The following is a 17,545-nucleotide window of genomic DNA, read 5'->3' as shown; positions in this document are numbered from 1 at the left end:
TAGATTGGCTGAAATCACTAAAAAGTATATTTTATCTCAGCACTAAAATTTCTCCTGGTGTGGTTATTAATAAAGCTTTCTCTGCTTTATATTAAGAATCCAAAAGTGAAACCTTTTTACCCATAATTTTTCTGATTAAATTGCCTTCTTTATCCAGGTTGTTTCTCTATCCAGGTTGTTTCTCTTACAGGTATGGAGTGATGCATTTATTTTTTAATAGGATGACATAATGAGCTGGCCTTGTTTCCACTGCTCTTTCCTCACTCACCTTGGGGACACAGAGAAAGAACTTTTTATTTTGTCTTTTTGAGACAGGGCCTCCCTGTAGCCCCAGCTGGCCTGGAGCTCGCTATGTAGATCAGGCTGGCCTTGAACTCACAGAGATCCGCCTGCCTCTGCCTCCTGAGTCTAAAGGCACCATGCCTGGCTATAAAATTTATTTTTAAAAAGATCAAGTGAAATAATTATAGCATAAAATTCTCTGGTGCATATCATATCAAAATATCTAGAATTCAAAGGTCCAAAACATTTGGGGAGCCATACTCATGAGAAAGCATCACAACTCCTAACTGGCTTTTAAGTCTAGTGAGCTCCAAGATGAACGAAGCCTATGAAGCATTCTTTCCATGGCTATGCTCTTTATACTGACCCCATAAGGAAACTAGCCAGTTTAAGTGCATGTTTAAGAATACTAGGAGCTCTAGCATATACTGATTACTGGTTGACATGTAGAGAAGGAAGTAGAATACTCTCATCATTTCACAGCTTAAAGATGAGACATGCAAATCAGCTAGCTGTCCCTAGAGAGGTGATACAGTCAGTGTGGTTAGATAGGCCACTATCAAAACTAAACTTATCTTTTGTTATTTATTTCCCTTTAAGAAATACAAAAATACTTTACACCGATAAAGTAACAAGGGATTAGAAACACTTCCCCCATCCTAGGTTTTGCTCTGATCACTGGTGTGTTCTTGTGAAGTGCTCCTGGCAGGCATAATTCCACTAGGTGTAAGCTAGTATAAACAGAAGCCTAGGTTCTGATTGTAGCCACCCTTATAAAGTTTTACCCAAAGAAGCTCTCTAAGCACAGCACCAACAAAGAAGGGCAGCCAGGCACATTCCAAGCTTAATCCTTGTAATTCCTTTATTGTCTGGGACTAGGGGCTGATAGCAGTGGACGTGACCGACAAGACCGTGAACAGCACAGCCAAGCAATGGTCAGTGGAGGTCACAAGCCAAACACATGCAATGCACTTTTTACAGTAACTCTTTAGAGAATGCCCTCCTTTCCATAAGGAAAGAAGCAAAGTCTATCATGCACTAGGCTAAGATTTGTCAAACAACTACACTAAACACACCAATACTTTGCACGCTAATATTAATGCTATGTCATCAAAGAAAAATAATAGAGGTCATCTAGAAACTGATTTAATATTCAAAAGACAATGCCAAGAAATTTTCAGTGTTTCATTTTCTAGTACTTGCTTTGCCATTTGCAGGGATGGGAAGTCAGAAAATAACAGTTATTAAAAACAAGTGGTTTCTACTAGACCCAGTGCCTGCTTACCTGTGCATCAATTATTTTCTGCTTTGCATCAATAACTGCTTGCATCTCAGCATGATCTTTCTTCAATTCCTCTTCCACAGCCATTAGCCTAGAAGGTGGTAGGAAGGAGATATCTTTTTAAAGACATGGCTAGGTAATACAGAGAATGAGAAACTTAAAACTCATGATTCCCAATGAAAGACCTCTTTTATTGCAGTAATCTTTTCTATGTTCTCTCTTGCCCATCCTCCTCTTGGAAGAAGATATCTGAGGTTAGTTCTTTGACCTGTGGCTGGGTTCTATACATTTCATTTCCATGAGAGTAGTATTCCTATAATCATTTTCTTCCTATTAGATCATGCTCTCAGCAAACAACTTAAAATATCAAATGAACCACTAAAAACCAACCAATTAAAACAAAATCAAAAACCTATCCACTTCTTTGTATTTTTTTTATGTTTGCTTTGTTTTTGAGATAGTATCTCATGTAGCTTAGGCTAGCCTCAAACTTGCTATGTAGGCTGGTGTCTAACTCTTGATACTTCTGCCTCTACCTCCTGAGTGCTGGGATTATGGGCATGTGTGGCTACACACCATCCACTCTTATAAGTTACACTGTAGTCACTATCCTATCTTCCTCTTCCCTTCTGCAGCTCAGCTTCCTACAGGGCATTCTAGAATAGAACTAGTTTCTCATCCACCCTGTACATCTCAACCCATTAATACCTAAGTCCCCAGTTCTACTCTAGTGGCTCTCAGCATGATAGTCAGCTAGTGCCAGGCTACTAAAACAGTTACCTTTTTCTGTCCTCTTAAGACTTAGTCTATCTGCAACATTTGGCCATATTGAAAGCCAGTGATTATGATATGAACTTTGGAGCCTGATGCCTGGGCTCAAACCCTACTGACTATGTGACTTGGGGAAAGAGATTTAATGAATCTGTTGCTAGTTTTTCTATCTGTAAGTAAGGTAATAATGCCTATTTCAGAGACTGAGATGGAGATAAAACAAATTAATATTTATAAAGTGCTTAGAAAAAGTGCCTGGCCCACAGCAAGTGCTCTATAAATATATAGTAAAATGGGTCTCTTCTTTAATCTCCCTTGTTGGCATCAGTGACACTCTTTTGGTCCTCTGGCCAAAGAGTCTCATCCAGTGAGACTTCTTTTTGTATTTCTGGACTTGTTTTTAAAAACTGATTTAAATATTGGATGCTTAAGATTTTTAGAATCCAATTTTCTAAAACTTTGAAGTTGTTACTTTTTCTTCTCTTCTAAATCTGCCGTATTTAAAGAAAAAGCATACACTTATCTTCACAGAAGTACACTAGAGCTCAAATCTGAAATACCTGAAAAGATAAAATCACTACTGAGTACAACAGGGCATATACATGGATGAAAATGTCTTTCTTTTGCTATTCCTTTAAGCATATTTGGATCATCTCCCCACATCTTCGCACCTAACTAGTCCACATCTGCTACCAGGTGGTCCTCTAACCTGCTGATGATGCTTTTCATCTGGCTGTCCTTCTCTTCTTGTTGCCTGCGTAGCCGTTCCTCACTGTCCTCCAGCCGGGCCTTGTATTCTAGCAGCAGCTTCTGCATCTGCTGTTCCTGCACCAGCAACCGGCGCTCATATTCCTCCAGCCTCCGGCTGGACACTCGCAGGCGTTCCTTCAGTTTGCTAATTTCTTGTTCATACTAGAGCAAAGGAGAAGAAGCACAAATGACAGGAGGAAGGATATCAGCTTTAGAAATTAGTGATATAGTTTCCAACCAAAGAAACCCTAGGCAACATAGTTAACACTGTCTGAGCTGCCATTCCTGTGCTGTTGCTTGTGTTATTTAAAATTATCAGCTGGCATAAATGGTAACAAAGCTTTGCCCTCTTTCTAAAATTACTTTTGTTACTTTTTATTTTAAATCTTAAATTGGCATTTCAAATTCTACATATTTATGTGCTTTTCTCTACATTAAACTACCAGTTGCTGCAAATCACATCCAATCTGTGATGGTATCAAATGGGAGGTGGAAAAATGAAAAAAAGAAGAGTAAACAGAAGCTTGACAACTTAAAAAGCCAGTTGTCTACAAGAGAAAAAATTTAGGTATCAGCACCTGTGCTGCAAGATTCCTGATACCATGGCTCATTAGACTGCCTTTTGTCACTTCACTGGAAACAGCCCTTTAGACAACTCAGAGAATAAGCAATGTTTCTATGCGAAGCCACTAATTCGGTTAATACAATTTCATGGCAGAGTAGGCTATTTCTGTCCAATTTGGTACCACTGTGTTCTCCTAGCCTTCCATAAATTCTATAATACATTTTGTTATGTAGCCCTTTCAATGCGCTGAAGTTCTGGTGGATGGGGTGTGACTGCAATTGAAAGCCAAATGTGGGAAGCATGAACTTTCTTATGGATGGGCTGCTTACACTCATTAGTAACTAATGATAAGTCAGTATAGTGCTTTATAAAATGCAACTTATATAAGACCATCTCATTTAATTGATGAAAAGACAAGTAGTTACTGCTTATTCAACACCACAGTTCTAAATCATGCTTGTTAATCTAGAAAGTCAAAGGTGAACTTTTTTTATGATACTTCTGAAGAGTTAGACTGTATTAATAAACAGTTTATGATTTTTCTAATAAATAGGAAGATGTTAACTGCCTGATTATCAATTAAATGCAATGTTATATTGTGATGTCAAGGTTACTGTTTAACTTTTGTTTCAGTCTGGGACATATATAAGATCCTGTCACAACCAACCAATGAACTCCCCCGACCAAAACAAATGAACAAACAAACACCCTCTGAATGAAAGTCCTCAGACAACAGATGTATTTAAAATAATTATCTGTAAAGCTAGGCATTCTTTATCTAGAACAGGCAAAAAGTCAAACAAAAAGCAACAAAACTAAAATACAAACCAGTTGTTACTAAGATATAGGAAGTGCAGTCCTAAGGTAATTGTTAATTTGGTTGAAGACCAAGGTTTATAAAAATATAAAATACCTAAAATGACTGGAAATGAGCATTGGAGTGCCCTCTAAATTAAGGCAATCTATATTAAAAAAATCATGTTACATCAATCCCCTTTAGCATGATGGGCATTGTTTGTCTACATATATTTACACAGATGGACTACTGACTACAGTTACAATGGTTAACACAAGAGGCACAGCGAAAAGCCTGGGCTACACAGTGAGTCCTAGGCTAGCCTTTCATTGTCCATCAGTTTTTCAGGCCAGTAAGTCAGTAAAGACAAGCTAGGCTCTACCTTCTCAGCATGCTTGGCTTCATCTTGATTTTGCTCAGTTTCTTCCACATCCTCTTCATACTGTCCATTGTTCAGAACCCAGGCTGCTGTCCTTTCTACTGGGGACATTGTGGCAGAGTCCACAGGTGACTGAACCTACATTAGAGATTGCTATTAGCATCTCCAAAACTCTCATTATACTCCATCATGACAGCTACTCTGGGAAGACACAATTAGTGATCACCCATTTTCTAATAGTCTCAGTTTTAGGTAATACTCTATTAATGTCAGGGCTAGGGGGTAGGGAAAGAGAAAATGTATTTGTATAGGAACTGATCACTCTGAATTTGTATACATAATATCCAAGAACCGTCCTTTTTTTAATTCTAAAGAAATCCAAAGCCTTAAAATCATTAATTAGCTTACCAACATACAAATGTCAGCTATGAAATTACCCACTGAAATTAAGATGACAAAATAAAAGGAAGATAAGTTGAGTGCACAGGTGACAGGATGACTGTAGAATCCAGAAATAATCATGGAGAAAAGAATTGGCTAATGCTAAACAAACTTACAAGGTGACCATTTACACATCAGAATGCTAAATGCTTAGTTTTATATTAACCATTTGGAGAAAGAGAAGAAGTGATATTTACTACTTTTATCAAACACTGAATTCCTCGGGTCTTCGGATCATTGAAGAGTCCCTTTTTAAAACAAGATACTTTCTCAGTTTGTTTTGTTACGCTAGGAATAGAACCCAGGCCTTGCACATGCCAGGGAAGCACACTACCTCTGAAGTATGTCCCCAGAACTAGACAAGGAAGTCTGTCTTCAAAGCATGTTTCTATCTAGTTAGGATAACAAGATAAATTGTCCCTTTTCAATATAGCTATACAGAGTGTTAAAAATTCTATCTTGAGAAACAACTCTGCCACTTTGCAGCTAAGAAACAACTTTGTCACTTCATAGTTAAAGTGATCTCTTAAATGCTATTTCCTTATTTTTTGAAAGGAGATTTCATCATCTCACTATAATCATTACCTATCTGATCATCTCAGGGAGTTAGAAGGACTGTAAGATAATGCCTGTGAAAAGTTCTCTGGTAACAAGAGTGTTATATTCTAGGCTGCCAGAGATAGGAAGAAAGTTAAGTACATGTTCTATGTATGTGTATGAAGGTGAGGGAGGGAGAGGGAGGTGAGAAAGGTGTGTGTGCATGTGTGTATGTGTGTGTGTGTGAGAGAGAGAGAGTGAGAGAGAATGTGTGAATGTGCTAGCATAGCTTTGTACTGGGGTTAGCTTTTTATAATTAAAATGGATTTATATTTTGAGGACCAAGTCTCCTAAATTTCATAATTGAAGGGAATTTTCACCCCTATGCCAAGCTGTATACCTTAAGAATCTTTATACCGCCAAGCATGGTTGCATACTCAGGAGGCAGAGGCAGGTCATCTTTTTGAGATCTAGGCCAGCTTGGTCTACCACAGGGAGTTCCTGGCCAGTTGGGCTACAGGGAGATAGTACAAATACAAGATATTTTTGGGGGAGGGATGCTTTTTGAGACAGTAAAAAAAAACACACCCCACACAATCTTCATTTCATTTGTAACAAGAACTCAGTTAAATTCTAAATAAAAGTTGGATTTTGATGACTATGAGGACTAGAAAGATGAAATGAAAAAAAATGCTGAGGCTTAACAGAGATGGATTGTGAGAGACATAGTAACTGGGCTGGAGTAATATAGGGCTGTTGCTTAAAGGTTTGAAGGATCATTTGATTTAGTTATTTTACAAACAGATTATAGATATGTATTAACAAGAATGGCTTTATGCCTGAGGATGGATAGGTGAAATTTATATAAATACACATACATACACACACACACACACACACACACACACACACACACACACACACACACACAGAGTGAACAAACTTGTAGAAATTATTCTTTTAAAGTCACTACTTTACATACGCATGTCTTAGTTTTAAACTTCATACCTTGGTATTTATAATTCTACCTCCATTTCTATTATGGTTATGTTTTTCTAATACTTTATATTTATTTGTGTATCTCTTTTTGTTATACCTACCTTATTACCAATAAAAAATACATTATTTACTTATCTCTGTTTTCTTTGATTGCTATTGTCTTAAGACAACAACTACAGGGTTTCCCTGTGGTCCCATCTGGGATGGAACTCATGCCTATAGACTGGCTTTGATCTCACAGAGATCCTCCAGCCTCTGCATCCCGAGTGCTAGAGTTAAAGGTGTACGCCACCACACCTGGATACTTATCATTTTTAAAACATCTTTTTATACTTAGCTAAACCCTTTTGTTAAGCATTATCAGTAAAATCATGAATTTGATACTATATAATTAGGTAATGTATAGTCACATATTAATGGTTATATAGTTTTCCTATATGTATCAGATTAAGTAACTACCTTGTGTATACTTAAATCATTTTAAACACCACACTTTGGGAACTCTGGCCAGTAGGACATAGAGTCATCTACAAAAAGGAAAGCTACTATCCACATTAAAAGTTATGAAAAAAATGAGTCAGAAAGTGAAAAACACATGGTAAATTGCAAGTACTTATACACAAATACACACACAGTACTCCCCCTGCTGGATTTTAAAAGCAGAGCACAATGAACAGTTTCTGTATTGATGAAGAAAATTAGAAATACCAGGTTTAAATTTCTGATATACATACACCCCCTAAGACAAAAAAAGTATAGCACTGAATTTTAAAGCCTTAATAGAAAAATCAGTATTTCAAGGAGACAAATGCCTTTTTAGTTTTATAATCTTATATTTTAGCACATATAGGGCACAGGAAAGCTGCTTGATCAAGATTTTCTATTGAGTAGCAGTCTGAAATAATGTAGCTATCAAAACTAATAACATTACTATTAGAAATTTATTACTTAAAAGCTTTTTTATTCAATAGCTTTGTGGTTTCTGTGGTTAATAAGATGTTTAAATGAACTTTCCTTCTCTATGATTTGTTACGGATAACTTTATTTTCTATAAATGTCCTTGGTTTTAAATGAATGATACTCCTAAGAACACACAAAGGTAAAAGAGTTACCTCTGAAAAGCATAGTAACTTAGGTGATCTACATTTTTAAAATTTATTTATTTAATTTTATGTGTATGAGTATTTTGCCTGCATATATGTTAGTGCACCAGTGTGTGCAATGCCCGTGGAGGCCAGAAGAGGGTGATGGAGCCCCTGGAACTGGAGTTACACATGGTCGTTAGCTGCCATATGGGTGCTGGGAACTGAACCCAGGTCCTCTGCAAGAGCAGCCAGTGCTCTTAAATGCCAAGCCATCTCTCCAGTCCTGTGATCTAGGCTTTAAATGTTAAGTGAGATGTTAAAACAAGGAATGGTTCATATATTGGTGATGGTGGTAGTCACTGTATTTTTTAGGAGGACTAGTATAATAAACTCTGAATTATGACAGATTGTACAATGGGAACTAGATTGTTCAACTCTCTTCTTTTGGGTGAATCTTACTGAGTCACTTTCTGATATATTTTAACATTTTGCTTGTGATACAGTAAGTGGTCAAGATCACAAGATGAATAAAACTGGTAAGATCAATTAGATCAACTTTATTCCTTCTACTGATGATAAAGCCTTTAGAAAATTATCAAGAAACTAGAAGATAATATTTAGGAAATAAAAAGTAATTACTATACTAGAATGGAAGAAAATAAAGGTAATTTTTGTCAAAACTATTATATGTGCTCTACAAGAAAAATCTACACTTTCTTATACATACATATTCTCTATAAATTTATTATTTAATTTATGTGTATGTGTGAGTGTCTATCTGATTATGTGCACCATGTACATGCAGGAGCCCTCAGAGGCCAGAAGAGGGCACCAGATCCCCTGGAACTGGAGTTATAGGTGGCTGTGAGCTGTGGGTGGTAGGACTTGAAACTGGGTCCTCTTCAAGAGCAGTTAGTACTCTTAACCATTGAGCCATCTTTCCACTCTCATGTGTACTGGTCTTTTTTCCCAATTACATTGCCAATCTAATAGTATACCATTCTTTTCAATGATAAAATGATACTGATTGGCTAAATTTATAAGAGATGCTCAATAAAATATATTTATTAATACTGTGAGCTTTCTTTAAAATTCACTACTAAAATAAAATGTATTCAAAGAAGGACACTGTTCTTCCTTTGGTTCTTTGGAAGTGCATCAAAGGCTTTTCCTCAACAACTGTTCCATCTCCTTTTCACAAGCTGTCTACCTAACAATATTTATCATCTCTAATTTGTAGGCAAAGCAACGGAGGAAAGAGGCTGATAAGTGGTTCTGATTCCATCTTGCTTAGCTATAGCTTTAGGGAGAGAACTCATATCTACGACTTTCAAAAGGTAATGAACAAAAATGAAGAATAAAAAAGACAGGAAAAGGAGGATAGTCTCCCAGAAATAGTTTTTGCTTGAGATGAAGCTGTGCTGAGTTTCCCTGGGGATAAAATAATGCTTTAGGGCAAAAGGGCCTGACAGAGCAGTTTCACCGATACTGTAGTTAGCCACAGTGTGGCTCTGCTGGGACAACTGGGAAGAGGCCAGTTCCCGGTTCCTTACTAGTGTTTAGTAGCTGTAAACAACACTTATTAGTTTCAGCTTCTTCATGGTGTGAAATACATTGTCATAAGTGAGTAACTCTTCTGGTATCAACAATAAAGTAAGTGAACTCTGAGAGCTCTTGAGGAATTTGGTTAGAAGAGGCCTCAACGAGTCTAAATCTGAAAATTGCAGCATTATACTGAGTTTGTCAAATGCTATTTTAAAAGTCCTCTTCAAATTCAAAGTTCTGACGTACTAAGCCTGAACAACTCATATATTTTATATAAATAAAGGCTATTATTTGTACAAGATTCATGAAATGCAGAGAGAGAGATTGAGAGAGAGAGAATGAGAAAAAAAATTCAAACAAGTACTCAAGGGGGTCAAAATTCAGAATTTTCTGAAAAGAATTCTTTCTTTGTAAACTGTTTCAACAGGATTTTATTTCCTCCCTACTCACTATCTGAGAAGACTGAAGCTAGTCACATTGCCAACAAAGGCCGTCCCTTTGTGCTAAGGCACAAATGGAATTTACAGAGGACAAAGCTATGGATAATTATAGCTGCCCACGGAACAATCTCCACAAAGAAATCCTCTAGTTTGGGGGAAAGAAAAATTCCCTGATATAATCTGCAATTAAAATATGTAGAGGAATTTGTCTTAAAAATGTGCTGATTTATATAGAATTTCAGATGCCTCATGAGAGTGAGATGAAAAACATAAGCAAGAAACTGAAAGATAAGGAAACAAAGAGTAATAACACAAGTTCCAAAGAATAAGCCATCTAGGGAGAAAAAGCCACTGTAGAAAATCCAGAAACTTGAGCAATCAAAATACACTGATTAATGTTTCAACTGATATGGTAGTAGCAAGACATAAAGAAGATGAACATTTAAATTTGTGATAGGTATCTCACTGTGGCTGTGCCCAGCTTCATGCTGATATACTATAGACATTCCCTAGCTGATTAACTGCCATGACAGAAAAACTCAATTTTAAATTGGTTTTTGGAGATATACATTTCCTGCCTCCCATCGATCTGGGCAGCCCTGTATTCACTTGTGGAAATATATGTTCTGAGTTTGTATGATAAGTGTTATATTTTTTTCTATAGGAGAAAAAGGTTATAAATGACAACTAGTCCCAGGCAAACATGCAAAATTTATATTTATAAACAACCAGCCCAAGTCATGAGCCCTGGGAACTGAGGACTAGATGACAGAGAAGGAATGGGCAGAAATAACAGATTAAAAAAAATTTTTTTTAAGTACACTGCAAGGAGTCAATAGTTAGGCAGTAACAAGAGTACTGCCTGCCCAAAGAAGAAAACTTTAATTTTCCTTTTCTTTCCAGGGCTGGACCTGTGTCAACACCCTATCAATAAGATCCTTTTTACTTCTATGTCCTTCCCTCTCATCCTCACGGCTCTTTAGTTGCCCTAAGACCTCAAGAACTGCTTGTTGTCATACACAATTTCATCTCTAAAATTACTTTCTTTGCATTCTCCTCCCAATAAATATTTTAATTCTCTGAAAATATTATCAACCAGAAACTAGTACAGAAGCAATGTGAAGAAATTAAGTCACGGTAAGGTATAAACAGTTATTTATAAAAGTCTTTTAACAAAAATTACATACATTTCTATATAAGTATACACAAAAGATATACTGGACAGATGTGGTGGTGCTTGCCTATATTCCCAGCCCTGGGGAGGCAGAGGCAGGAGGGTCACAAGCTCCTAGCCAGCTTGGGCTACATGTACAGGAGTATGTATAATTTTCCTGTAGATGAAAATGCCTATTAGATCAAAGGAATTGATGAAATTTTGGCAATATAACAAAATAGAACAAAAACTTAAGACTAAAGAACTTCGTTTCTCAGGAAATAATAATCAACTAAATCTTTCTTCCTAGGACGCCAGTCCCCAGAATCAACTCAAGTTGCCCTCTACATCCAAGGATACTGTAAATGTTCCAACTTTTTTGTAAACAACTATTGATGCAAGGGGTTCTGATTGTAATAGTGACAAGGAAGAAGTACTAAAGTGGGAAGTGTCTCCCTGAAAAATATAGATAGATTATATAGATGCACTGGGATTTTATTATAGCCTCCCTGCCCAGTTATTTTGCTGCATAAAAAGATTTGTCATCGAATTCTTTTAATCATGAACTCCTTAGAACTTAGACAGTATAACTAGGTTTCAAAAAAATTCCATGAGAAGGGGAAGGGGCTCACAAGCCCCCACACCTAGCTGAGGAGCTACTGACAGTAGAGGGAGAGTCAGTTATCTTTCAGGGTGTGGCCTTTGGTAGGTCTACCATGCTCCAGGGGATGGCCCCACACCCATGAATACATGGGCAGCACAAACTGGAATCAGTGGGCTATAAAAAAAGAAAAAAGAGGACACGAATGTGGGAGGAGGTGGGGGGTGGATCTGGGAGGAGTAGGGGGATATGATCAAAATACATTGTATAGATGTATTACAATTTTTTTTTTAGGAAAAAATACTTTAGATAAAACACACATATGAGGGGGCAGAGGGGGAGAGTGAGCAGGCTCTAAGATTATTAGTTTATATCAAAGGACAAAATATATATGAGTTTCACTATCTTATCATATTAGGATTGGTGTGATTATGCAGTAATAGAAGGAAAATGTGACTATTTAGACTATTTGCCAACCACCTGCGTTTCTATCTTCTCCTCCTTTCCCTTGCCTCTCTAGATGTTGTTTATTTTTCTGGCCATTTCCAGGAAAAGGCACATGGGACTTGGCATTTCCACAGGGAACTGAGGGATGAAGTGGAGAGCAGTTAAATTCTAAATTCTCAGAATGTACATTTTTATTCTGGAAGTGCAAGGAAAAAAATTAAGAAAGATTAATCTCTAGATTCCCAAAATATAGCTGATTTTGCCTACAGACCTCCTAGTTTAAGTATGCAATTATTCACTCAATACCACAAATCTGTTCTAAGTGCACACTTAGGCAGCAGTTCTGTTCCTCATAGAAGCAAAGTGCCACCCCCAATATTTGTTAGAGTCTCCTAAATGTAATGAGTCAAACTATAGTCTGTTGTCTAACCTAGCGAGAGGCCTCCCAAAATGTTCATTTCCCTTTTCCATTTAAAGGTTACAGAAAATAGCCTTAAGTGGAAACTTTGCTATCAATTAGATTCCTGAATGATTTACATATAAAGAACTGAAAAGGTGGCTAGAGCAAGTAGAAGCGAAACTCCTCTGGCACTCTTCCCTACCTGCTGTGTCTGTTGTCTCTGGATTGCTCTGACTTTGGGAACAGGGCTCTCTCTGGAGGAAGAGGACTGCTGCCGGGACCGGCTTCCATTCTGCACAGGTTCTGCCACTAGGGCTGCAGATGCTATTGACATGCTTCCCGTGCTTCGTAGGGAAGCACTGTGCGGCAGGGATGGGGGTGCTTTGGCTCGGGCACCTAACCCAGCCTGGTCCATTTTTCGGATTTGGGACTGCCCAGTGCTATTCTGTCTGGGCAGAGCAAGAGGTATGTGTCTGTCTGGCACAGTGTGTCGCCTGGAGAAGTCCTCACTGTGTGTGCTACGTTTGGTGAAATCTTCCATGCTGCTATTGCTGGGTCCACTGAGCTTGAAGTCTTCACTATTGCTTTGGCTTCTAGAACTGGCAGTGCTTAAGTTCTCCAAACTGGAATCTACAGAGGCCTTTGGCATTGCTGGAACTGGGTTGCTGAGGTGATAGACAGGGTTCTGGAATGACAAGGGCTGAAGAGTTCCTGGCTGATTCAAGGCTGGGTGCAGGGGCCGTCTCACTTGGGGTGCACTCTGGGGCGTGCTCTGGGTTTCCCGCAGTTGCTTGATGCTAGCCACCTGGGTTATGGAAAGCTGGCTTCCTGCCAGGCGCATAGGCACATCAAGCATGATGGATGCATGCTCCACCTGAGCAGCATGAGTGTCCTGGAGGTCCATGAGGGAGATGCTCCGACCATTAGGAAGACTACTTTCCTTTTCATCCTTTTCAGAATAAGTCATGCTCTGGGAGGAGGCTTGCTGAACCAACAATAATGTTTTCCCTCTGAAATAGCTGTCTGTGTTGTCCTGGCTTGGAGATTTTAGTTTATGCAAATCACTGTGGAGAAGGAAAGGCCCCTTTAATTACTCTTGAAGTAAATTTAATATAGTTAAGATTCTTCAGTTTGGGCATACAAACTCTTTTGAACTTTTATAGGCCCAATGTGGAGTTTATATCAGAAACTCAGATTTCATCATTACAATTCTTAGAATAAAATCTAGCACTGCTAGTTTTCTCCCAAAGGTGGAAAATGATATACTACCTTATTACTGACCAGTCTTTCCTGAATTAGAATCCTCTCAAGGTATTATAAATTCATACTTAGTTCTGTCTAAACTTTCAAGAGATGCTCTATTCCCAGTTAAAAGCACAAATCTTGCTAATTCAGAACACAAAGTCTAAGCCTCAACATTTTATCCACCTGTCCAGCTGACACAGACAACTGAAAAATGGTTTTAACTGAGTTTGAGCTACAGAGTTTGGAGTGGTATATCATATGAAAACACCAATTTTATAAAATCTCAATCTTTCATCAAGGAGGACAGATTTTTATGTATATTTGTAGTATATATAACCTACAGTATCATTCTAGAAAATACACTATGTAGCAGTTGAGCATTATGACAATTGGATTTATCCCAGCAAATATTTTTTTCAATTGCTCATAACTTTAAAGTTGAAAATTCAATAAATAACTGACTTCTGACAAATCTAAACATTATCTCTTTTGGGACAGCACACTTCAAACCCTTTCTTTCATACCTGTCAGTGGGGTCTTCAAATATTTTCTGTAGCCCAGAGGAGAGGCTTCCACTGACATTTGGACTGGAACTATGCTCAGCGAAGCGTCTTAGCTGCTGTTGTATTGGTGTAGGGTTAGTCAGAGACTTGGTAATATCAGCAAGAACACGAGGGAGAGGCCCCAATTTTGCCACGGTTGCCTGTAGGAAGGAATTTTCACCCTAATTGGATAGTAAGCATTGTGAGATCCACAACAGATTGTTTTGGGAACAATGATGCCCATTGATGGAGGGGTGAAGGTTGGAGGGAGGGTAGGTATTGTATATGGGAGTGGCAGGTTCATAATGCATTGTTATGGAGCAGCAAAACCATGGCGTCGAGATGAATGGAGGAGGCGAAACAAGGTGCAGCAGACATTGAGGAAAGAAAGGAAATAGAAATTAGGATTATGCAAATAAAAATTAAAAGACATGCTCAAAACAACCAAACTATTGCCATTCCGACTAAAATATGCATGCAAAGCAAACTAAGTCTCTTGAGTGGCCAAGGTGGAAAGGGAAGGGGAAGAGTCAAACACCTTTTAACAAAAAGAACTTCAAGACCAGATGATTGGCTAGTATGATGAAACTTCCAAAGAAAAAAGATTATGTGAGAAAAGCAATGCATGCTGACAACATACAGAAAGATGTTGAACTCGGGGACCCAAAGAACTGAGGGCAGGCAGTTAGTTTACATTACAATCCACTATCCCAGTCAATTTTGGGAACCCTGACTCAATGACAACTGTCTTCTGTTGTTTTAAAAAAGCAAAACAAAACAAAACAGCAAAATCAGGTAATCTTTCTTTCTCTGAGATGTCTAGATATATTTCTGGTTCCCATTACTAGAGATTAAGAAGGAAGAAGTATATTTACACAGCAAAACTGGTTAAAAGGGCTTTGATCATAAACTAGGCCTATTTATGAAATAACTCTGTGTATGTCACTGATGTAGTTACAGAACAAAGGACAACTTTAAAAATATTTGCCTTATCCATATTAATGTTAGAACAACAATAAAGACCCATTAAGAAAAACTTCCTTCTGGTCAGGAGAATAGACTCTGGCCTGGGTAGAGACCTAAAATTCCTGCTGGTCCAGGTCAATCACCTAGTCAAGGGAGGTGGGGTCACCTTAAGCCATACTAAAAGAGATAGGTGGAATAATTAGTTCTTCAATGCGATATTGTGCTTTTCCTTCCTGGAATCCCTACTACTAGCGCAGTAGCTTATCCAGGTCACAGTCATGCAGTGTCCTAAATCTGCCCACTTTTCTAAATTATTCTTCCTCCCACCTCTTTTATAAGCATGCTTTCCCTAACACTTTGGGCTTCCTTACTCTTTCTTTAAAGCTCCCATCTCCACCATGTGATTGCTTTTCTGCCATGTGTCTGACCTCCATGTCAGCTTAAACACTATGGCTTTTTCCTTCTCTCTTCCAGGCAGCTGCTGAGATTTACAGTTTTCCTGTTCTGGGGGTTTTTCTTTTATACTTAATAAACTGTCCTCAAGCTTCCATTTGAGTTCGTTCTTAAACTGTTATTAATGAGACTAAGAACCTCAAGAAGGGACCCCTATTTCCCCTGTATCATCTGGTGACCACAAGGGGACCTTGACAATTCTAGTAACAGCAACAATTTTTTTTTTCTTACAGAATTCTTATCCTCATGAGGTCTCATGGGATTCCTTAACTGCTAGCAGCTTTACATGGCTGCCTTTCTGTATTCTTTATCTTGTCAACAATCAATAGATTTTGTGTGTGTGTGTTGCTGTCACACAAACTCATCATGCTCAAGCCAATCAACAGAGTCTTCTACTCTGCTTAAATAGGTATGAATGCCTCCTGAAGAATGTTAAGCCATGGTTCATACAAAAAGAATTTACTTTTCACATAACTACAGCTTAAAATCTTAGCATTTCTAAAAGTGAAGAACTTTTTGAAGTTTTTCTACTACTTAACTATTTTCTACAACAAAATCTACTCTTCCTTGTAAAACTACAGAAGGAAGAAAATGATTGGTATGCTCTATATTTACTTGTTAAAATGATATAATAAAATTCTTCATTTGTAGTTAGAAAATAAATGATTAACATAATTACTTCTGCCAGACATGGTGGCATGCACCTTTAATCCCAGCACTTGGTAAACAGAGGCAGGCTGATCTCTTTGCTGGGGCTACAGGGAGATCCTGTCTCAACAAACAAACAAACAAACAACCCACAACAAAAATCCATAGAAAACAATAAAATAATTATTTCTGTATTCTTAATTTACATCCACAGAATAAGAAAACAGCATTTTCAGACTCTTAGCCTTTACTTTGGTTAGTAATCACTAGATGAGGTTTCATTTTATCTTATTATACATGAAAAAGGATACATGAAAAGGACTGGCACACACAAATATTTGCTATCAGTTTCTATGGCAAGTTTTCAGAATACATTATACATTTTTAGAAATTTATTTTTTTTATTTTTATTTTTTGGTCTTTTTGAGACAGGGTCTCCCTGTAGCTCCAGCTATCCTGGAACTATGTAGACCAGGCTGGCCTTGAACTCACAGAGATCCACCTGCCTCTGCCCCCTGAGTGCTGGGATTAAAGGCGTGCGCCACCACGCCTGGCCATGGCTTTCTAGAATTTCTGGTTGTAGATCACCTACTTTACTCAGAAATGATAACCATTTACTTTCAGATATCTAGACAAAATTAAAGTTCTCTATCTCTCATTACCCTTCCACCTACTTTACCTTATCAAGTTGGGAAACTACTTCCCACAGTAAGGAATGCAAAACTGAAAGCTCTCGGCCCAGATCAATGTAACCATCAAAGCCTGGGGTGTTTGAAATGGTGTCTGGATTAGAGATCTCCAAAAGGAAGCGCTTCATTCCACCCCATTCATGTTCTAAAAAATCATTCATGAATGCCATGTACTCCTCTTTGTTACCAAACCTGAATTAGGTGAGAAAACAAGAAAGAACACAGTCAAGAAAAGAGGTAGGAACATTTGATTTGACACAAAGGTACAGTTTCTTTTTATTTTTGAAGACAACAATTTTGTTTATAAGGGCTTAAAACATACTTTCTTAATACTACTGTAGTACATACTGAAAAGCTATGAGTAGCTGTCCTATGTAGATTAGAGACAAAATTCCTTTTCCTGGTATTCAAATCTAATACAGCTCTTGAAGCTATCTGCCAATTGCTCATCAAGACAAACTTACTAATTTCCAAAGTTTCCAAGTACATTATAAGTAGTCTCTTCCTTGCTCATAATATATATTTCAAG

General features: G+C 37.8%; 1 protein-coding gene across 5 annotated transcripts in view; it reads right to left on the bottom strand.

The window, feature by feature from the left end:
* Rasal2 (RAS protein activator like 2) overlaps window positions 1–17,545 on the bottom strand; it is a 384,331-nt gene that overhangs the window by 4,930 nt on the left and 361,856 nt on the right. For 3 of the 5 annotated variants that reach the window (XM_017796364.2, XM_017796365.2, XM_029560207.1), the window contains exons 12-17: window positions 17,007–17,208; window positions 14,243–14,442; window positions 12,676–13,537; window positions 4,829–4,963; window positions 3,045–3,247; window positions 1,568–1,655 (exon numbers count right to left, since the gene is read on the bottom strand). In XM_017796364.2, coding sequence (XP_017651853.1) covers window positions 1,568–1,655; window positions 3,045–3,247; window positions 4,829–4,963; window positions 12,676–13,537; window positions 14,243–14,442; window positions 17,007–17,208 — 1,690 coding nt within the window. The remainder of the gene's footprint in view (window positions 1–1,567; window positions 1,656–3,044; window positions 3,248–4,828; window positions 4,964–12,675; window positions 13,538–14,242; window positions 14,443–17,006; window positions 17,209–17,545) is intronic. The other 2 variants (XM_008826125.3, XM_008826126.3) reach the window with 1 other exon arrangement.

This window comes from Nannospalax galili, unplaced genomic scaffold (assembly GCF_000622305.1).
Source record: "Nannospalax galili isolate Female #2095 unplaced genomic scaffold, S.galili_v1.0 scaffold429, whole genome shotgun sequence".
Classification (NCBI taxonomy): Eukaryota; Metazoa; Chordata; class Mammalia; order Rodentia; family Spalacidae; genus Nannospalax; species Nannospalax galili.
This window is presented reverse-complemented; position numbering and strand designations above follow the sequence as displayed.